Consider the following 24,046-nt stretch of genomic DNA (forward strand, 5'->3'; position numbering starts at 1 on the left):
TAAGCTCAATCCCCTCAAAATAGCGACTCATCCTGGCCCTGGTGAGGTGTGTCCTAAACACCAGCTTTAGCTGCGTCAGGCTCAGCATCGCACAGGATGACGCAGCATTCACCCTACGAAGGGACTCACTCCACACCTCTTCCTCCAAAGTGGGTCCCAGCACCTCCTCCTGCCTGGCCTTCACCTCTTTCACCAAAACCTGCTCTTCCCCCATGATCCGCCCATATATCCCAGACGTGCCGCCCTCCTCCGACCCCGCACACGAGAGTATCCTCTCCAGCAAGGTAGACGGCGGTGCCTCTGGGAAAGTCGAAAATACCCACTGAACAAAATCGTACACCTGGAAATATCTGAACCTATCCGGTCCCCCCAAGCTCCATTTTTTCCTTCAACTCCTCCCAACTCGCCAACGGCCCCTCTAGAAACAAATCCGTCACCCTCTCCAGTGTTTGTCTTTCCACCTCCTGAATGTAACATCCAATTGGGGCCGATCACCGTCCTCGGATTAAAGTGCTGATGGAGTTGCCGCCATATTATCCATATTATTCAGCATGTCAGCTACGTCCCTCACCAACATTTACAGATGCACCATAGAAAGCATTCTTTCTGGTTGTATCACAGCTTGGTATGGATACTGCTCTGCCCAAGACCTCAAGAAACTACAAAAGATCGTGAATGTAGCCCAATCCATCACGCAAGCCAGTCTCCCGTCCATTGAACCTGTCTACAATTCCCGCTGCCTCGGAAAGGCAGCCAACATAATTAAGGACCCCACGCACCCCAGACATACTCTCCTCCACCTGCTTCCGTCAAGAAAAAGATACAACAGTTTGAGGTCACGTATCAACCGACTCAAGAACAGCTTCTTCCCTGCTGCCATCAGACTTTTGAATGGACCTACCTCGTATTAAGTTGACCTTTTCTCTACACCTTGTTATAACTGTAACATTATATTCTGCAGTCTCTCCTTCCTTCCCTATGTACGGTATACATTGTCTGTATAGCATGGAAGAAACAATACTTTTCACTGTATACTAATACATGTGACAATAATAAACAAATCAAATCAAATATTATCAACGTAGAGACTAACACTGAATTCCTAGAATATTTCACTGGTGAAAATGGCAATGGTGCCTCCAGACCCATCCCTCTACAAGACCCTAACTCCGTCCAACTAACCTCCTGATCCCCAAGCCAACCCCAACACCTTCTCTGTATTGGCCGCCCAGTAATAATTGCTGGGCGGCCAATGCCTACCAGCGCCTGCCCCCTATCTGCCTTTCCCTCTGTAGGACCCCTCTCCGAATTCGAGGCGTTTTCCCCACCCATATCAAGCCCGTCATGAGCTGCTCCGTATCCCGAAAAAATGACTTTGGAAGAAAAACAGGGTGGTATTGAACTAAGAACACAAATCGCAGCAAGATGTTCATCTTAATAGATTGAACTCTGCCTGCCTGCAACAGTGGAAGACTGTACAACTTCTGCAAGTTCGCTCTAACCTTGCTTGCCTAGCTTCTAAAATTCAATTTATGAAGTTCCGCCCAATCTCGGCCAGCTGAACCCCCAAATAATGAAAACCCGTCCCTGCCAGACGGAATGGCAACCCCCCCCACAACCCAGCATCTCCTCTCAGAGGGCTAACCACTAAATATTCACTCGTCCCAACATTTTGCTTATATCCAGAAAAGCAGCCTAACCTCGGCAATATCCCCATTATCTCCCCCATAACTGGCACTGGATTCCTTACATGCAGTGAAAAGTCGTCCATGTATAGAAGCACCCTGTGCTCTACTCCACCACCCTCAATACCCCTCACCTTTTCTGAGGCCCTCAAAGCAATTGTCAATGGTTCGATCGCCAACGCGAACAACAGCAGGGACATAGCGGGCGGTATTCTCCCCCCACGCCGGTTTGGAGAATCGGCGGGGCATTGCGCGAGTCGTGCCACGCCACCCTGACATCCGCAGGCGATTCTCCCACCCCGCCTAAGCCAGCGCCGCGATAATCGCGCCGGGCCGCTCAGAGAATCGGCACAAATGGTGAGCCGCGATTCTCCAGCCCGGATTGGCCATGTGGCTGCTCCGACACGACAGGGTCCCGCCGGCACCTTCCACACCTGGTCGCTGCCGGCGGGAACTCTGCTGGAACACTGGGGGGGGGGGGGGGGGGAGGGGCTCCTTCACCGGGGGGGGGGGGGGGGGCCCTCCGATGGAGTCTGGCCCGCGATCGGGGCCCACCGATCGGCGGGCCAGCCTCTCCCCACCCCCGGGCTTACCTCCTTCCCCGGCCGGCCCCAGAACCCAGGCGCCATGTTGGTGAGGGGTCGGCGCGCGTAAGAAGTTCCCCATGCATGTGCAGGATGGCGCGGCCCAACTGCGCATGCGCAGGAATGCGCTGTGCCAACTGCGCATGCGCGGGCGCCATGTAAGGAGGCTGGAGCAGCATGAACCGCTCCAGCGCCATGCTGGCCCCCTGTGGGGGCCAGAATAGGTCATGCCCGGGCCCCGTTTGCGCCGTCGTTTAGTCCTGGGAGCGGAGAATCCCGCCCAGGGCATCTCTGCCTCGTCTCTCTGTGCAGCCTGAACGACCCCGAATTCATGTTGTTCATTCAAACACTAGCAGCCAGTGCTTCATATGACAGCCGGACCCCTGGTGCAAACCAGGACCAATCCCAAACTTCCCCAGAACCGAAAACAAGTAGCTCCATTCGACCCTATTGAATGCCTTTTCGGCCTCCAGAGGCACAATAATCTCCGGTTCTGGTCCCACCAATGGTGTTACAACCATTTTGCTGGTTTTAACATGAAATGGTTGTTCTATTAAACAATTTGTTGAAATTCAATTTTGCGGTAAAAGATGCATGAAGTGTGACATTGCTAACAGAAATCTGGCAGTTAACCTGTTTTCTCTGGGTCACTCATGGTGTCATCAGGGTTGTGAATGGATTGTGCCATAACGTCGTCCTTGGATGCTGCAACTTTCTGCTTATTTTTCAGGGCTTCCAGTGCTTTGAGCTTTCGGGCGTGTTTGTGACCCTTGTAGTGTGCCTCAGCCTGGTTCTACAAAGTAAACAAAAAATGAACCCTTCAGTCAAGAGCAAAATAACTTGATCAGAATTCTATCATCTGGTCATTTAATCTTTGTTCAAAGATAAGTACAAATAGCGTCATTATTGAAAAGCATTCAAGATGTTATTTTAACATATTAGTATCAACACGCTATGGAAAAGGGAAAACAATTCACACCTTTTAATCTGATCATTTGCACCTGCAGTATAAGAATCTGGTACATCTTGGGTTAATGTGGAACTGAGTACAGTATGGCCCACACAGCGATGCGAGGGAACACATGACCCACACCTAGGGGTAAGTCGAGTGTTGGACAGAGCCCTGCATACAAGCAAGCATGGAGACAGCTCCTTGAACCCTTCACTGTATAGATGTACAGAGTTCTTGGCATCAATAAATACACACAGTTAACCCACTTAAGACTACAAAGACTTCATTAAGACAGTATCAAACACCATGCAACATGGTGGCAACTCTTGGAAAAACTCAGATCCTCAGAGAAACAGGAGCAGGAATTCAAAAATGTGGAAAAGTGGGGGAGCGGCATTCTGATCTAACTGAAAGCAACTGAAGCAAAGGCACAGAGGGAGGTACCTGGAGAGAAACTCCATTGCAGAATTGGAAGCAGAGGGCAGAAGAAAAAAATCCACTGTTCAGCAGAGATCGCATGGTGGTCCAGTTTGAATATCCACGGATCGCAGACCCAGCAGGGGCGAGCTAAAAGATTAAATTCTTGGCCGGAATTAGTCTTTTAAAAGTCAGGGCAGCCCGTTTGAGGCAGTAAGGTGGCACATAGGTCAGCAGTGCTCCCTCACAGCGCCAGTGTCCCAGGTTCAATTCCCCACTGGGACACAGTCTGTGCGGAGTCTGCACTTTCTCCACGTGTCTGCGTGGGTTTCCTCTGGGTGCTCCGGTTTCCTCCCACATTCCAAAGGTGTGGAGGTTAAGTGGATTGGCCATGTTAAATTGCTCCTTAGTGTCCAAAGATGTGCAGGTTACTGGGATAGAGCGGGGGAGTGGGCCGAGGTAGGGTGCTCTAACAGAGGGCCGGTGCAGGCTCAATGGACCGAATAGCTTCTTTCTACACTATAGGAATTCTATGGTTTTGAAAGCGCTGGGTCGGCACCTGAACATGTGGCATCCGAGCTTTCTCTGAGGGGGGGGGGGAGGAAATAATTAATTAATTCAAAGGAATTGCGACTAAAGAATCAGCTTTAAAGAGCAGCAAAGACCATTTTTGACACTTTCACAACCCTAAAGCATGGCGTTGAAAGGGAGAAGTCTGCAGCCAATTGAATCAAGCAGCCTTTGTTTAAAACTCTTTCAGGGCTGAGCATGTGCACCATTTTGCAGGAGCCCACCAGGGCCGGCAGGCACAGGTGAATCTGTAAAGTCTCAGGCATGCGACCACTCGCAAGCGATGACTGTAGAAAGGTTTAAATTTATTCTCCTTAAAATTCACAGCTCCTACTCCCCGAAGGGTCTCCGCGCCCAGCCCACACCTGGGCCGAGGTATTTATGTCCCAGCAGTCCTAGTGCCCTCCCCCTCCCCCTCATCTGGGTAAATCTTACTCAGGTGAGGCCACAGGGACTCTGAGGGTGCAGAACCCTGGTCCTCCTGTAGGGTTATAACAGAATCCTTTGTCTTCAAATGAATTGCGGCGCCATCTTGGATTTCAGTAACTTCTTAAAGCTGAAACTACATTTTAAAACGTTTTAACCATGGATCAGCAATTCACTACTACAGAACTATTTGGATTTATCCAAGGTCCAGGACAATCGCATAATTGGAGAAATAGATTCCTGAGATACACGATTGCTTCAGGTCTGGATAAAAGGGCAGAAGCTGAAGAGGTTCACTCACTGCTTTATTCGCTAGTTGTAGTAGTGAACAACTCTCAGACATGCTGCAAGCGAAGGAGGATCTAACGCTCGGGACAGCTATCCAGATTGTTCACTAGTCTGTACGCTGTGTGCGGCACAGCTGCACTTTAAGAGGAGAAAGTAAAGCCCGGTATAAAGGAAACCCCACAGTCCAGTTAGTGAAACAGCACAGTAACAAGGACACTCCATGCCACAGGAAGCAATACCCTAACCGACCAGTACAGCGGCCATGCCAACATATGGTGCAAAGCGCCCCGTCAGGTGAGATCAGTGAACTGCAATTTCAGCCCTGGTCCCCACAAACAGGGACATGACGCACACACTTGGGTGTCAGTCTAGTGTTGGACAGAGCTGTGTGTTCAAGCAAGCCTGGAGACAGCTCCCAGCTTGAACCCTTCACTGTGTCTATGTACAGAGGGTTGTAGTTAACCAATACACACAGGTAACCGACTAAAGAGAGCAAAAACTCTATCAAGACATACTAAACGGTATCCAAAATCTTGCAACACCACCCACTGATATTATTGTAAGTGATAGGACCCATGGCCATCAGTAATTCACTCTCCCATTCTGCTTAAAAGGCTCTCCTCAGACCAAGGGTTGGATTCTGCGTCACAATGGGATCTCCACCACCGGTGGTGAGGAATCCAGTGTGGGCAGAAAACGGGATCTGAGCCCGGGGTTCCCGATGCAGCAGAGAATCCCCTGCCCCAAATCTATTGTTTAAAAGGTTAAGCGACTCACCAAGGCTCCTTCAAGAGCTCCTTCCAAACCTGCAACCTCTACAGCCCAGGAGATGAAACACAGCACACACAAGGGAACACCACCACCTGTCGGTTCCCTTCCGGGTCACTCACCATCCTGGCTTGGAACAATATCCCTGTTCCCTCACTGTCACTGGGTCAGAATCTTGGAACTGCCTCCTTGACACGACTGTAGGTGTACCCACGTCACATGGACTGCAGTGGTTCAAAATGGTGGCTCACCACCACCTTTTCAAGGACGATTGGGGTTGTGGCAAAAAGAGCTGGCCATGTCAATGATGCTCCCATCCCAGGAATGAATATAAAATTAGGACGTACTCAGTGTTTTACAAAGTTTCAGTATCAAAAATCTCCCGCACCACCAATAGATTTTAATGGCGTTCGTGGAATAACAGTGAAAGGAAATATAACAATAAATATTTTTCTCCACATGGTAATGGATTCCTCTGGAACTCAACATTCTCTGAGTTAATTTTGGCTTTCTCTTATTTAATGGATAAGTAATTAAGTCGATTTAATTGAATTCAATTTCACTTCATTGTCCATTAGGAAATTCATTTTGGGTATATCGCTCGTTCATTCAAAAATTACATATAAATGAATAATAACAATAAAAAGAAAGAAAAAGTGCCATATCACAGTGGTATAACTTTAATTAAAATATATTAAACCTATTCCAATGCAGTAACTAATCAGACAGTGGATCTCATCCTGAGTACATATCCTCATCTGTACATTAAACACCTGTTAAAAGCTCTTACAGAGAAGGGTATAAATGAGTTCAAGAACCGATTTATTCTGCATGTGAGGGATTGCAATCTTTTCCACCATTAATACTGAGAACGCGGGGTGATTCTCATTGTTCATGACAATCTTTACTTTTGTCAATGTTCTTCAAACCCAGGTTTCGTCAAGAAAGATCTGCTCATCAAATACTCTTTCTGCCTGTTTCAATAATCTCTGTACCCTTAAAGAGTCTGCTTCTAAGGCCACTATTCTGCAAGAGACATGAAGAAAGGATTACATTCTCAATTGCAGCCGTTTAGAAGAGTTTCTCGTTCTGGGATCTACTCAAAAGAACTTTAATTTCCTGAAGTAGTACAATCCTGGACATCACTTGGTCACCACAACTGTACACCGTTCCTTCCAATTCAATTTATCATTTACTTTAACACTTAGATACTTGTGGCTAGTAACTACTTTAAAGTCCACATCATGAACCGTCACAGGAACAATAACATTAACTGGCTTTTTCCTAACCCTAACTAATTATTTCTTCTTGCTTTCATCCAGTTCAAGAGAATTTTACATCGCACCATTTTACAAACCTCGCCACTCATTTATGCAGTGCAATTTAAAGTCCTCGCAACCTGTGCCTTGGAAATCAGGAACAGTAAGGTGCCCATTGTATTTTAAGAAAAACCCCCAATTGACTTATAGTTTACTTCATTATAGTTTATGAGACATACAAGTACTGTATCGTCAGCATATCATCGTGTTCTGATTGTGTGGAGGATGAAAAGCAGAGGTCAAAGTACACAGCCCTGAGGGGATCCAATATTAATTCTCGTGGGCTCTGCAGTAAATCCCTGTTGTGAAGGAAATCACTGACCCGAAGTAGGAAAGTGGGATTGGCATCAAGATTTTTCATTTTCTCAATGAGCTTGAATGGTTGCATGGTATTAATATCTGAAGTGAAAAGCATAAAGGAAGCACAAGCATAGTTGTCTATTCTATCCATATGCTGTTGCATCAAATGGACCAAGGTGAGAACAAGTGCGATCTTGCTTAAAGGTAATTTTATCAGAGAACTTTTTTTAAAGAAGTACTTCATTGAATATTATTATTAACCCATTTCGACATAACAGGTTGAGGCAAAGGACAAATGTATTGTGATAGATCAGTACAGGAAGCTAAATGCAAGTTTAGAGTTCTCAAGTCCTGTTGAGGGATATCTATTTCACTGGTACCTCTGCAGAATACAATTTAACTCCTTGGTTCTTTGCGCTCCATAAATAAGCTATTCCTATTTGTTGACACACAATATCTTGCTCAATCCCTAAAGCTGGAAAATTAAATACGGTGCTATCAGCAAACTAGCTTTGATCCCGACTCAAATTAGATGGATACCCTCAGGATACACAGCACATCCTCAAAGAATCCTTTCAGAAACTCAAGCACCTTCTTGCTAAAAATGTACCCGATGTGGGACATTCCACAAGGACAATGCCCTCTTTCTCCATTACTGCCCTTTTTAAAATCTGTAACAAAGGATTCAGATTCAATTGAACATCTTGTTTGTTTTCTTCCATTGCCGTGCTTTGCAGAGCTCTGCAGAATAATTTCGAGTTTAGAAGGGGGCGAGTTCTTAAGATATAGAGTTGCCAATCCACTGCTGCTGACTGGAGACTCAATCCCCTTCGGGCAATGACTGACTTCAGTTCCGGCCTCACTTGTCCAAATAACCTCGATTACTTGCTTTGTTACGAGCTTTGGCATTTTTGGTTCTGTTTTAACTTATTACAGACGGCAGCGATAGATAAAATCAGCCAAATGTTTTAGGCAACTGATCGCGTTTTTCTTTGTGTCGAGTTTGTGTGTGTTCAAATGGGCAGCACGGTAGCATAATGGTTAGCACAATTGCTTCATAGCTCCAGGGTCCCAGGTTCAATTCCCGGCTTGGGCCACTGTCTGAGCGGAGTCTGCATGTTCTTCCTGTGTGTGCGTGGGTTTCCTCTGGGGGCTCCGGTTTCCTCCCACAGTCCAAAGATGTACAGGTTAGGTGGATTGGCCATGCTAAATTGCCCTTAGTGTCACATTGCCCTTAGTATTGAGTAGGATTATTGGGATAGGGTGGAGGTGTGGGCCTGGCTAGGGTGCTCTTTCCAAGAGCCGGTGCAGACTCGATGGGCCGAATGGCCTCCTTCTGCACCGTAAATTCTATGATATCAGTATCAAATGGGAAGGGGAAAACCACCCTTGTCTTCTTCTGACCTAAGAAGAAAAGGAACATTAGTGTTGGACACAGCTGTCATTTAATATTTATAACAAACTCTTCACATTGAAAACAAGTCTTTTTAAAAATGAGGTATTGAGGTTGGGTTGGGGGAGGGTGGTTGGTGGGTGGATAAAGGAGGTGAAACTGGTCCCATTATCGGGGTGAAACCGGTTTGTATTGAATTGGCAGCTGATTTTGCACCTCTCCTGGATTTATTATCCTTTGACTTGGAAATATTGCTAAGATTTTTAATTTCAAACCAGCAATAGAGAAAGAGGGCATTGTCCTTGTGGAATGTCCCACATCGGGTACATTTTTTGCAAAAAGGTGCTTGAGTTTCTGAAAGAATCCTTTGAGGATGTGCTGTGTCTGCTGACAGTATCCGTCTGGACGAATTTGAGTCTAGTGAGACCAGGAATTGAGTCTCCAATAACAAGTTTGAAGTAAAAACAGAAAATGTTGGACAAACTCAGCAGGTCTGGGAGCATCTGTGGAGAGAGGAACAGTTACCATTTCGAGCCCTTAAGACCCGTCCAGAGAATTTGCACCTGCAGTATTTTTCTTTTAAATATGTTTGAACTATCGTCCAATTTAGTGGGGACAGAGATTGAGCATGGTGAATCCTCAGCTGATGAGTCACGATCCAGTCCATTTTGCACTTCTGGTGGATTCCAGTGTCAGTCACAAAGACTTTGACCACAGATTTTTACTTCAGGAAGCATTTGAAAGCAGGGGCGTGGTGGCCAGGAGGAAAGAATTTCAGAAAGCAGAGATTTAGAGAATCAAAAATTGGCCACTGGGTGTGGATTAAAGGGTGAAGATTACAAATGAGTCGGAAGAGCGCAGCACCTGGGCTCATTCTATTACGAGGCTGAGAACAAACAAAACAATATGGAGAATAGGAATATTTGACCTAACCAGCATAAATACTCTCAGTACAGGCATATTACCACCAGTGACTGAATAAAGCTCCACCTTACTCTGTTCGAGCAGCCTCTGAAGAACAATCCCTATTGGAACTGGGTGATGATCTTGGAAACAATTATCCAGCTCGCGTGAGTCAGACATTGGGCTGAATTTTCCTGGCCATGGAGTGGCAGGTTTAGGGGTGAGCGGATCGGGGCGAATAACAGAACCCACGCAGGGTCAGCTCTCTGATGTATTCCTGCTGCCAGGGACCTTTCCCAGGGGCAAACTGGGAAGTGGATCAGCTTCTCAACCTATGGAGGGGGGCCAACCAACTTGCACCAAATTGGGGTCCATTTTGAAACCTCTCCACCATTTTGCTGATGTTGCAGTGGTGCCCAGTCATGCGTAGAGGCCGCCAGCTAAATGCAGACAGCCTCCTTGGGTCAGCCGAGAGGTGGGGCCATCAGAGCCAGAAACGCCATGCTGCAATGAGTCCTCTGGATTAAAGAAAGGCTATAATGGTGACTGAGACTGTTCAGGTGAAGGGTTTCCCCACCACCCTAATTCACCGACCAGTTTATATACCGGCTACTTAATCACTGATGTGCAAGCGTCCATGTGGAGATGCCCTCAAGGTCTTTTACCTCAGCCTGAACAGTGCCCACCTCTCCCAATGGGGCGGCCTGAGACTCCAGAGCTGCCAGCCCTCTGATTGAGCTGGTAGCATTGAGAATCCACCTGCCATTCTTAATAGGACAATGAGTATGGAGGAGGGCAATTAGGACACCTCCTCCCGAAAGATAGTGACACTGGTTTTGTGGCCGGCAATGCCACTCTCAGAGCCCTATCCATGAAATCTGCAGGATAAACTTACCCATTGATTGAGCTAGTATGGATGAAACTAAACCTATCTGAAGTGGGCAAGACAATTATGCAGCTAGTGTCAGTGGCACAATCATGTAGCTATAGTGAGTGAGAATTTATCTGGCAAGAATGAACAAGAATTTACCTGGATAGAGTGAGTGAGAATTTACCTGGATAGAGTGAGTGAGAATTTACCTGGATAGAGCGAGCGAGAATCGACCTGGATAGAGTGAGTGAGAATCTACCTAGATACAGTAGAATGAGTGAGAATTTACCTGGATAGAGTGAGAGAGAATTTACCTGGATAGAGTGAGTGAGAATCGACCTGGATAGAGTGAGTGAGAATTTACCTGGATAGAGTGAGTGAGAATCGACCTGGATAGAGTGAGTGAGAATCGACCTGGATAGAGTGAGTGAGAATTTACCTGGATAGAGCGAGCGAGAATCGACCTGGATAGAGTGAGTGAGAATCGACCTGGATAGAGTGAGTGAGAATTTACCTGGATAGAGTGAGTGAGAATCGACCTGGATAGAGTGAGTGAGAATCGACCTGGATAGAGTGAGTGAGAATCTACCTAGATACAGTAGAATGAGTGAGAATTTACCTGGATAGAGTGAGAGAGAATTTACCTGGATAGAGTGAGTGAGAATCGACCTGGATAGAGTGAGTGAGAATTTACCTGGATAGAGTGAGTGAGAATCGACCTGGATAGAGTGAGTGAGAATCGACCTGGATAGAGTGAGTGAGAATTTACCTGGATAGAGCGAGCGAGAATCGACCTGGATAGAGTGAGTGAGAATCTACCTAGATAGAATGAGTGAGAATTTACCTGGATAGAGCGAGCGAGAATCGACCTGGATAGAGTGAGTGAGAATCTACCTAGATAGAATGAGTGAGAATTTACCTGGATAGAGTGAGTGAGAATTTACCTGGATAGAGTGAGTGAGAATTTACCTGGATAGAGTGTGTGAGAATTTACCTGGATAGAGTGTGTGAGAATTTACCTGGATAGAGTGAGTGAGAATCGACCTGGATAGAGTGAGTGAGAATTTACCTGGATAGAGTGTGTGAGAATTTACCTGGATAGAGTGAGTGAGAATCGACCTGGATAGAGCGAGTGAGAATCGACCTGGATAGAGCGAGTGAGAATCGACCTGGACAGAGCGAGTGAGAATCGACCTGGATAGAGTGTGTGAGAATTTACCTGGATAGAGTGAGTGAGAATTTACCTGGATAGAGTGAGTGAGAATTTACCTGGATAGAGTGAGTGAGAATTTACCTGGATAGAGCGAGCGAGAATCGACCTGGATAGAGTGAGTCAGAATCTACCTGGATAGAATGAGTGAGAATTTACCTGGATAGAGTGAGTGAGAATTTACCTGGATAGAGTGTGTGAGAATTTACCTGGATAGAGTGTGTGAGAATTTACCTGGATAGAGTGAGTGAGAGTCGACCTGGAGAGAGTGAGTGAGAATCGACCTGGATAGAGCGAGTGAGAATCGACCTGGATAGAGCGAGTGAGAATCGACCTGGATAGAGCGAGTGAGGAATATCAGAGAATCTTTCACTCACTCCGACCCGTTACAATTCCTACAAATGGAAGCATGTCAGTTTCCTCCATAACTTGTGAAATTAATTGGGTTTCCCTGTCCTCTGGCCACCAGCCTCAAAGATGCTATGAATCATGAATAAGAACAAGTTGAATTAATATGTTATCTTATTTTGTTGACTGCACTGTTATTCACTATTTATATGAATTTTGTTTTGATTTCAGTTCTGCTTATTTCGTTTTGCCCAGGCCTGTTGCATCTCCAATCTGACTGCACCCAAGTTTCAAAGCATGTTTGGAATGAGATTTAATGGAAAATCAGCTAGCACGGAGAACTTGCCCATCTGGATAGAGTTGATAATAACTCATATAAATTCTACCCAACATCATATTTTACATATCGTGGATGTGCTGCAGTATTGATTTGTGTTCTGGTAATGCATATTAAAAATGGATGGTCATTCAGAGAATCTCAGTTTCATCTTCTCAATAAATCTTACTGAGGCAATGTGTTGTTTAAAAATTCAGCGTGCACAAAACATGACTGATACCGTCATTATAAACACACTGCACTGCAAATAGCGATAAGGACGTCTGGTACCAAACTGACCACCACTGCTCTTGAAAAATGTTTTCACAGTCAGCGCTGAATACTAACCAAAATGCAGACAATGGACTACTGGTGCATAAGTAATATCTGAAATGACATATTTTATCACATTGATGCTCACTCTTTATGCGATTTATATGCATAACTGTGCTTCACATGGGAGCAAGCATAAAATGTGAAGATACAAAATTGATTGTACAGTCCAAGGATAACATGCTAAACACAGAAGTATTACTTGAATTTGACAGAGTGTCTGCAAAAGTTTGAAAATACAGGTCAGACAATTTGGGTCATGCTGAAATACTGGCTGGACCTCTTTAGTCCAAATAAGCATTTTAAAAAAGTACTTATTCTCTTTCACTAATGTATTTTTGCAAAATGAAGTGAGGCTTATCACATACAATCAAATAAAAGACAAAAGGAAAAATTAACTTCATGCAAAAGGTGGTGTCTGGAGCGACAAGCGCAGTTATACTAGGTTAACAGGAGATTTATTACCATGCCCCATCTCTGCTAGACTTGCTACGGGTCAGTGGCATCATCATCACTAGTGATGCAGTCCGTCTAAGACATTATTGAGTACTTTTTGACTGCTGCGTTTCGTTTTTCTGCAAACGAGAGAGGCATTTGGGCAGAATGTGGCCTTGAGTCTAAACTAGATCAGCGAACACCTTCGGGAGCCAAATCATTCCCTTTAGGAACCATTGCATTGCAGACTCAGTGCCAGCACACAGAATAAGTGCAGCTACATCATGAAGGTTAACACTGTCAACTCATGTGACCATGAAATGTGGTATATACCGTCTCACTGCATCACTGGTGTCTTCCATCACAACAACAGGGAGTTGGATTTAAAACCGGGATGCAAATGAGATCAAAAGTGAAATTTCAACATATTACACAGAATGAATTACTGGCTTGTGATCCGTCCCATCACGACCCATTAGTCTGTACAATATATAAACAAGGTACATCTCCTTCTTGTTTTCATGATGATGAACTAGCAGAATGCAAGTCTGCGCAGGTAAGAAGCCCATTGATAACAAAGATATATAGGGAGGGAATGTCGCAGGCGCTCCCTTGGAAATACAGCAGGGTTGTAAATTCACAGAACAGTAATTTATCCTGTCTGAGATACGGATGTAAGTTTATAGGGCTGCTGTGATTGTTTCTTTTCTCTCCAAGACCCAGGTTAAGGCTTCCCAAACAGTGGGTCGCGACCCCAAGTAGGGCTGCGGGACAGGATTTTAGGACTACTGCTCCGTGGGGCTGGTCTGAGTTTTGACAGCTGCGAGACCCCTTTAAACATCGTGCTTTTCATTTTGCTGGTGGATGTGACTTAATCGTTTGTTCGCTGAGGCCTGATTGTTGACACAACCACAGCCTGGGAAAAGAAGGCGCTTCAATTTTCTTTGTCGCTTTAAAACCCCTACCACTGGCCCAGAAACATTCATCTCCCTCCCCACGCTGAACATCTCTCAATCGCCATCCCCCACTGAACAACTCTCTAACCTCCCCTGCTGCCAACCACTCCCCCAAACCAGCTCAGCAACTCTCTATCCCCAATCTTCACCTGGGGTCACACGAAGATTGAGGTATTAAAATTAGGGTCATATAGGGAGGAGGTTTGAGAAGAACTGTTCTGGATGTTACGTTGAGCATCAAGGTGGAGATCAAGAATGCTGGGCCTCCACCCTCCCCCCCCCCTCGCCCTACACACATTTTTTGCCCTTTTTCCTGGCCATTCCTTGCAGGGTTGAAAATCTCTTGTTTAAATTGGATACAACTGACCCAGGGGTGACACCATATTGGTCCTTGCACCACTGTATGAAAATTCTATTCAGCCATCCTTATAAAGTTAACAATTCTGGCCTCTTGCGCATTGCCAATGATTATCGCTCCACAACTGATGGTGTGCCTTCAGTTGCCAAGACTCCGAACCACTGGAATACCCTCCCTCCACCTCTTCTGCTTCCATTGTGTCGGCATCAGAGACTAACAGCATGTTTTGTTTTATTATGAATGTGGTGGAAAATGTGATGATGCGTTTCTGTGATGGCGGTAGAAACACTCTACACATCACTCCTTCACGTTCCTCATTTAAAAACATCTTTGATTTAAGCTTCTGGTCACCTGACCTAATATCTTCTGATGTGACTCGGTGGCTTGTTTTGCTTTATAATGCACCTTGGGATGTTTCATTATGTTAAAGGTTCTATTTCTATATAAGTTGTTGTTTTAGTGACAAGTCAGACGTTGCTGCATAAGGCAGACTGCAATATGTGGATAATGTCCCATAAGGAACGGATGTGAAATGGAGTAAAGTGCTGTTGATGTCGGCTGCATGGATTCAACAACCACCCCCCCTTCTGATCGAGAGTTCCCCAGCCACATCCAGCCAACTGACTCTTGGTCAATGGACCTTTGGGCCTGGTAAGGTCTCTCACAAGCCTAACCCGTGACCCCACCAAATCACCTATTGTTCGCTAAATAGATCCACGCGATGTTCATCCTGGATGTCCAGGTTTACAGCTGCGGCTTCTCTTCCTCCCACTGTCCCGCCATACAAAGCAATGGCACCCATGGTAAGCTGAGAGCGCTTCATTAGGACAGGGCTGAATAAGGTGGAAACAAGTACTCTCTGAGCTGATATCTCTCGGATATCGAGTAAGTGCATGCATATCCCTGCGGTCGGAGTGGTTCCAGCTCAGTGGGCACTTCCCTTTGGGCAGCACGGTAGCATGGTGGTTAGCATAAATGCTTCACAGCTCCAGAGTCCCAGGTTCAAGTCCCGGCTGGGTCACTGTCTGTGCGGAGTCTGCACGTCCTCCCCGTGTGTGCGTGGGTTTCCTCCGGGTGCTCCGGTTTCCTCCCACTGTCCAAAGATGTGCGGGTTAGGTGGATTGGCCATGCTAAATTGCCCTTAATGTCAAAGTAAGGTTAATGGGGGGGCGTTACTGGTATAGGGTGGATACGTTAGGCTTGAGTAGGGTGATCATTGCTCGGCACAACATCGAGGGCCGAAGGGCCTGTTCTGTGCTGTACTGTTCTATGTTCCGATGTAGTCAGTGGTGGCGGTGCTGAGTGAGGAAGAACAAAGAACAAAGAAAAGTACAGCACAGGAACAGGCCCTTCGGCCCTCCAAGCCTGAGCCGACCATGCTGCCCGACTAAACTAAAATCTTCTACACTTCCTGGGTCCGTATCCCTCTATTCCCATCCTATTCATGTATTTGTCAAGATGCCCCTTAAATGTCACTATCGTCCCTGGAATGGAGCGATAAGCTTTCAGATATCATTCACACTGCCCTTTCCCCCAAACACCACCTCAGTCCTGCTGTGGGTGAGAATCAACTGAATTCTTTCTTTTGAGGTAACTGAGCCGTGCGCCGAATAGATTAAAAATAATTGCCATTACCACTACGGTCATCATCGCCACTTGTTAGCCTGTTGGAACAATTAAATGGACTGGACTTGTTACAGCATTATTGTATTTTTTTGTACATATGGTATGTGTGTGCGCGGAATGAATGGTAAATGGATACAGCACCTTGAACAATTACACTTTCCAGGTGGTGGCCAGACAATCCAATAAAATAATGAGGATTTTTGTTAGTTTGAATGTATTGTACTGACCAATTAGGGATAGATTGAATCAGGGTAATGGACTTTAAATGGTTGACCTACTTAAGATCTTAGCCACAGCAAATTGCCATTTCCTACAGTGATTAACTATTCAGGTCAATACATGGGGCGGTCGGACTTTAATCCTCCCTGACTTGTTGCTGATGTGAGCAGCCAAAAAGAGCAATTTACTTAATTATTCAGATCCTGATCGTTTTTGACTGCTTACAATGCTAACCTGCAGGTGCTCGTGCTGACCACCGAGTACAGGGCGGAGCCTCGGGTATCAATCGGGATCCTATTCCGTCAATAAGACTACGATGCAATGTTAATCAGAGCTGGATCTGAGAGGTCACAGCAGCCTCCTCCCATGGCAGAAAATGGCCTGGAAGGGGCAGGGGCCCTTTCTCGTGGATCTAAGGGCAGCACGGTAGCATTGTGGATAGCACAATGGCTTCACAGCTCCAGGGTCCCAGGTTCGATTCCGGCTTGGGTCACTGTCTGTGCGGAGTCTGCACATCCTCCCCATGTGTGCATGGGTTTCCTCCAGGTGCTCCGGTTTCCTCCCACAGTCCAAAGATGTGCAGGTTTGGTGGATTGGCCATGATAAATTGCCCTTAGTGTCCAAAATTGCCCTTAGTGTTGGGTGGGGTTACTGGGTTATTGGGATGGGGGAGGTGTTGACCTTGGGTAGGGTGCTCTTTCCAAGAGCTGGTGCAGACTCGATGGGCCGAATGGCCTCCTTCTGCACTGTAAATTCTATGATAAACCTTCACTCTGGGCGGCACAGGGAAAGGTTGATTCATTAAAGTTCTATATTTCCTCAGCTCTGAAGAAGAGCCATGAGTACTCAGTACGTTAACACTATCTCTCACTCCACAGATGCCGCCAGACCTTCTGAGCTTATCCAGCATTTTCTGATTTTATTAAATGACGACCTCGCCTGCTCTGGGTTGGCCCACTTTCCTCCCACTTGACGTCTCCATCAGTTAACCTGGAAGCCGATAAGACTGTCAGGCTGCCATGTTAAAATTCAGCCTCATGGTATCACTGACACAGAAATGAAAAGCAAAGCTGTACATTTTCCAACAATAAGTTATTATAGGTTATTAATAATTTTACATGTACACATGCAGCAATAGCACTTTCTGTTGGTATTGGACGATGGACTGGCAGGATGGGCATTATTCCCCATTTTTCCTCTTTTCAGCAGCATAACGAAGGGATCCATGCCAAGCCGAATTGGAAGGAAGCAGACTACACACTTAGATGCCGGAGAAGTTCTCCAGAGTCTCTATGGTGGTGGCCTGAGCCACAATTTGAGGTGAAATGATGAACATCACTGGACTATTAATCCTAAAGCTCAGTCTAATGCTCTGGCGACATGGGTTCAAATCCCACCATAGCTACTGATGGAATTTTTTAAAATTCAATTAATAAATCTGGAATATAAAGCTACTCTATGCAATGGTGACCATGACAACAGTCATCAATTGTTAAAAAAAAAAAGATCTGGTTCACTCATGCCCTTTAGGGGAGGGAATCTGTCGTCCTCACTGGATCTGGTGTACATGTGACTCCAGACCCACAGCAATGTGCTTGACTCTTAACTGCCCTCTGAAATGGCCTTGCAGGCCTCTCAGTTCAAGGGTAATTAAGGCTGGGCAATAAATACTGGCCTTGTTAGAGATGCCCACATGCAAACATCGAAATCGGAGCAGAAGCTGGCCATTCGGCCCATCAACCTGCTCCACAGTTAAGATCATGGTTGATCTGTTTGTGGCACGGTGGCACAAGCGGCGGCATGGTGGCAGAGTGGTTAGCACTGCTGCCTCACCGCTCCAGGGTCCCGGGTTCAATTCCGGCCTCGGGTAACTGGCTATGTGGAGTTTGCACTTTCTCCCCATGTCTGTGTGGGTTTCCTCCGGGTGCTCCAGTTTCCTCCCACAGTCCAAAGATGTGCAGGATAGATGGATTGGCCATGATAAATTGCCCCTTAGTTTCCCAAAAGGTTAGATGGGGCTAGTGGGTTACGGGAATAGGGTGGAGGTGTGGGCTTAGCAGGGTGCTCTTTCCAAGGGCCGGTGCGGGCTCGATGGACCGAATGGCCTCCCTCTGCAATGTAAATTCTATGATTCTATATTGAGCTCCAGATTACCATCCATCCCTTATAACCTTTGATTCACTTGCCTATTAAAGATCTATCTACCTCTGCCTTAAAATTATTCAGTGACCCATGAAAGAATTTTAAAAATGCCTCTGAAGGGTTTTGGTTACTTTCCCCTTCTATGCAGCTTATCACATCGGTCTTCAGCACTGAGATGATAGTTTTGATTTCTGCTGGAATCCTTGGATTTCCCAGAGGTGCTGGGTAATTCCACAAAGTCAGGATAGGACACTGAGTAGTCATCACACAGACACACAAGGTTTGAAAGTGCATTAAATGTTATTAATCTGGTAATTTGCATCCTGTAATGTGTTCCTATGATATTATTGAAACTCGTCCTAAGTTGTCAAATCTTGCAGACTACAGAAGAATCCTTCCATGGGGAGTGATAAAGCTTAATAGATAACGAGCATCATTAATTAAAAAAGGTCCCAATGGTATTTGGATTCAAAAGTCTGATTATGATTTGCAATGATTAAACTGAAGTAAACTGCACTATTAGTCGGAGCATTTGAGAATAATCTTGATTTGATTTGAGGCTAAATTTGATTTCATTGCTGAAATCGACATTTTGCGGTCAGCTAGCATTTTCCCAAATGTTGTAAGATTGTAAAAACCAGGTTATGGAACAGAATAATCGTCATGACAAGATATATGAACGCAATGACCTACATTGACTCCCAGTTGGCGGCATGTGGCACAGTGGTTAGCACTGGGACTGCGGCACTGAAGACCCGGGTTCGAATCTCGGCTCTGGGTCACTGTCTGTGTGGAGTTTGCACATTCTCCCCATGTCTGTGTGGATTTCACCCCCACAACCCAAAGATGTGCTGGTTAGGTGGATTGGCCATACTAAATTGCCCCTTAATTGGAAAAAGAAAAATAATTGGCTACATTGACTCCCAGTTTGGCAATGCCTTGCTTTTAAAATTTTCATCTTTGTTTTCAACTTTCTCTACGGCCTCACATCACGCTATTTCCGAAACGTCCTCCAGCCTACAACCCTCAGAGATTTCAATTCTAGCCTCTTGTGCATTTCGGAGTTACATCACTCCACTATTTTTGGCCCGTACCTTCAGTTTTCAGGGCCCTAAACTTTGAAATTCACTCCCTAAATCTCTCTCACTCGCTCTCCTTCTTTAGGATGCTCCTTAAGACCTAAAGCAATAAGCCTTCAAGGATTGCAGCATGACATCATTTGAAGGGAAGTGTATCATGCAATCCAGTTTTAGTTTCACTTTTGAGCAGAGCACATCACACACAGTTCGGCTGCTGTTGTCTTCAAGCCTGATGCCGCTGTACTGTTATGGACCAGGGTTTAGAGAACCCCAAAGTGTATCATGACGTTCACCTGACCCACAACTTTTAATAGATTGTGGTTATGGGGAGTACACGGGCTTGCAGGTGTGATGCAACAGAGATCCACAGCACTTTTAAATTAAAACAATGTTTATTTATGAAACCAGTTAACACTTTATAAACCCACAGTAAACAGCTTAACAACTATCAACACCAATCCTCCCCACAGATACAATATTCTATAAGTAAACCTTAATCTTTCCTTATTAACATCCATAAGACAAAAGACCCTTTTAACACAGAAATCAGGTTTACATTCACTACTGAGAGCAGTCAGCACTTTGAGATCACCCAATTGAGCTGGAGACTGTATTTAGTTCGCAGAGAGAGAACCTTATACAGCTCCATGTTTTGCCTGCAGCTATCCAGCTCTCCAAAACGAAACTAAAACACACCCTGTAGCAAACAGCCTAAAACGAAAGTAAAGCAGACAGACAGCCCAGCTCCACCCACTCTCTGACATCACTGATAAACACCCATTTCTTAAAGGTACATCCACTACAGATATTTTTATAAACACCCATTTCTTAAACACCCATTTCTTAAAAGTACTCTCACATAACAGTATGAATGTTTCCACGTGCCTTATCTCAATAAATGAACCCGCAACGTGTTTATTCAATCCCTTCTGAGTATTGGTGCCTTTATATCATTATAGCAACACGACAACCACTTTGACCAAGCTTTTTGGTCACCTGTCCTAAAACACCTTTATGTGGCTTGAATCATTGAATTCACAATGCAGAAGGAAGCCAGTTGGCCCATCAAGTCTGCAGCGGCTCGTGGCAAGAGCACCTTACTTAAGCTCACGTCTCCACCCCATTCCCATAACCCAGTAGGTCTACAAAACTATGAGGGGCATAGACAGAGTGGATAGTCAGAGGCTTTTCCCCAGGGAGAGGGGTCAATTACGAGGGGGTTTAAGGTGCGAGGGGCAAGTTTAGAGAAGATGTATGAGGCAAGTTTTTTACACAGAGGGTAGTGGGTGCCTGGAACTCGCTGCCGGAGAAGGTGGTGGAAGCAGGGACGATAGTGAGATTTAAGGGGCATCTTGACAAATACATGAATAGGATGGGAATAGAGGGATATGGACCCAGGAAATGTGGAAGATTTTAGTTTAGATGGGCAGCATGGTTGGCACGGGCTTGGAGGGCCAAAGGCCTGTTCCTGTGCTGTACTTTTCTTTGTTCTTTCTTTGTTCTTTGTTCAGTAACCCCACCTAGCCTTTTTTGGAACTAAGAGCAATTTATTATGGACAATCCACCTAACCTGCACATCTTTGGACTGTGGGAGGAAACCGGAGCACCCGGAGGAAACCCACGCAGACACGGGGAGAACGTACAGAGTCCACACAGACTGTGACCCCCAAGCCGGGAATCGAACCTGGGACCCTGGAGCTGTGAAGAAACTGTGCTAACCATTGTGCTACCGTGCTGCCCAATTGGTGTCAAATTTTGTTCGATAATTCTCCTGTAAGATACTTTGCGATGGTTTACTATGTTAAAGGCGCGATATAGAACATACATACAGTGCAGTAGGAGGCCATTTCACCCATCGAGTCTGCACCGACCCACTTCAGCTCTCACTTCCATCCCATCCCCGTAACCCAATGACCCCTCCTAACCTTTTGGACACAAAGGGCAATTTATCACGGCCAATCCACCTAACCTGCACGTCTTTGGACTATGGGAGGAAACCGGAGCACCCGACGGAAACCCATGCAGATATGGGGAGAAGGTGCAGACTCCGCACAGACAGTGACCCAGCGGGGAATCGAATCTGGGACCTTAGCGCTGTGCAGCCACAGTGCTAGTCACTTGTGCTGCCGTGCTGTCCATATAAATCCAAGTTAAGTTTTTTAATATACGATTGATTCCTCCACTATTTTTCTGTGATATCTTTGAAACTTACCCTACAAATAAATCAGTAGACACCTCAATGTCCTAAGAATGCAGGTGTAGAATTTGCCTTTTTTTGCACTTGGTTTTAATGATCCATGAATTAAAATTTGCTCTTTAGGTTCCTTCTCTTGAAATGAAAAATGAAACAAAAATCGCTTATTGTCACAAGTAGACTTCAATGAAGTTACTGTGAAAAGCCCCTAGTCGCCACATTCCGGCGCCTGTTCGGGGAGGCTGTTACAGGGAATCGAACCGTGCTGCTGGCCTGCTTGGTTTGCTTTCAAAGCCAGCGATTTAGCCCAGTGTGCTAAACAGCCTCACCTGTCTACAAAAATCTCAAACCTTCGCAACCCTGAAATGTCTGCGTCCACTGTCCAGCCATAATACTCACCCCTGCTGAATGCAGTGTTGCCTATTGGAATTTCATTCATGTGAGATAGAGGGTGGGATTCTCCATTCATTCACGGTAGTGTGATTTGCCAGCCACATTCGCCAGCACACTGAAGTGATTGGGAGATCTGGCTGAGTGTCAAATTCTCCGTCCCTGCTAGGAGCGATAGCGGGGCGGTCTCGCAACGGAGGACCCCAACCAGGGTATTTACCATCCTGAAGATGACCCATTTCCTGTTGCAGTCCCTGCAAAACTGACTTACTGGGGTGATGGACTAAAACACTGCCAAAACCAAATGCATTCCAGATGATAGGATTTGAAAGGACAGGTTAAGAGGATTATTTGAAAGGTTAAAAAGTCAGGCATATGTCGTTAAGTGGTCACTGTTGGGGGGAAAGCTCCTCAAAAGCCAATAAAAAAGAAACAAGGCTTGCAGAACGGTAGAACCGTGGTTAGCACGGTTGTTTCACAGCTCTAGGGTCCCAGGTTCGATTCCCGGCTTGGGTCACTGTCTGTGTGGTGTCTGCACATTCTCCGGGTGCTCTGTTTCCTCCCACAGTCCAAAGATGTGCAGGTTAGGTGCATTGGCCATGATAAATTGCCTTTAGTGTCCAAAAAAAAAGGTTAGGTGGGGTTACTGGGTTATGGGGATAAGGTGGCGGTGTGGGCTTAAGTGGGGTGCTCTTTCCAAGGGCCGGTGCAGACTCGATGGGCCGAGTGGTCTCCTTCTGCACTGTAAATTCTATGAATTTATGCAGCGACATCGCAACTAACCAACGTTCCAAAATGTTTTACAGCCAATGTAGTGCACTGTTGCAATATGGGATTGGGTAATAGAAAATGAAGAAGTTGAAGCAAACGAGGCACAAAGCTGAATAAACCGAGGAACAGATTACCTGTAAAACGAAAGGAACTTTGTAAGCAGAAGAAATTAAATATCTACATCCTACGAAAAAATGTTAATCAAAAAATGAAATAAGAAGCGGCGAAAAGATGGACGTAGATGTTCAGGAACTGCTGCTATTCTGAGTGAGGTGATTGCAGGTCCTACTATAGCTGCCGGTCCTCACTTTGTTACCTACTGCTCCACTGCAATGAGAATCCTCGTCAATGTTACTTTGCCGGGGGTTGCCCTGCACTTGGTGTGAACTCAAACCCATGTGAGGTGGCCTCACACTTCGGTGCATCCTCTAGTCTCCTGCGGTACAGGGCTAATTGTTCTCTTGCACTGCTCCTCAGTGTGTTCCAGGAGAGTGTGCTGGCCTGCTGCCTATCACAGTCGGAAAACTGCAAGCAGGGAGACTGCATATTTTGCAGGATGTGCACGTCAGAAGTGATGCAAACTGTTTTCGCCCCGTACTGCCATTTTTCTGGTGTTGGCATCAGCTTGTAAAAGCACAAAAACTACTTTTTCAGGGAGGAATGCAACCCTTCCCTCCTCCAGGAGTGGCAGAGGAGTCAAATTAGGCCCCATTGAATATTTAAAGTTACCTAGCGGATCTTGATTTAAAACTAAGTGTGATTGTGCTTTGATTTTAATGATAAGTGTAGGCATGTTTCCCGGCCATTCCCACCAGTGGGATCTTTCCGTCTCCTAATGGTGACCCACCGCTGCCCTGCGGGTTACCCGCTGGCGGAGGGTGTGACTGACAGGAAAACATGTTGACAGAAGTGGGATTGGAAGGTTCCGCTGCCGGCCAATGGCAGGCCACCTCCATCGCTGCAAAACACGCAGCCAGGGAAGGAGGGAGGGAGGAAAAACCCTACCCCAGGTTTTTCATACTGCCCATCCACAGTTGGTATTTGGCTGCACCTTTGCTTTCCCTTTTAAGTTAGACTAAAACTAAAGGCTCCTTTTGTTCCTCAAAGTCCTTTTTCTTACTGCATTCAATGAAATTTGAACGACGAGCCTTGCATGTGGAGTGGTCAACTATGCTGTGAACCCAGGAGGTGGA

General features: G+C 45.8%; 1 protein-coding gene across 7 annotated transcripts in view; it reads right to left on the bottom strand.

Moving 5' to 3' along the window:
- znf385c (zinc finger protein 385C) overlaps positions 1 to 24,046 on the bottom strand; it is a 468,492-nt gene that overhangs the window by 31,930 nt on the left and 412,516 nt on the right. For all 7 annotated transcript variants that reach the window (XM_038778606.1, XM_038778605.1, XM_038778607.1 and 4 more), the window contains one exon: positions 2,903 to 3,062. In XM_038778606.1, coding sequence (XP_038634534.1) covers positions 2,903 to 3,062 — 160 coding nt within the window. The remainder of the gene's footprint in view (positions 1 to 2,902; positions 3,063 to 24,046) is intronic.

The sequence above is a fragment of the Scyliorhinus canicula genome, chromosome 19 (genome assembly GCF_902713615.1).
Source record: "Scyliorhinus canicula chromosome 19, sScyCan1.1, whole genome shotgun sequence".
NCBI lineage: Eukaryota > Metazoa > Chordata > Chondrichthyes > Carcharhiniformes > Scyliorhinidae > Scyliorhinus > Scyliorhinus canicula.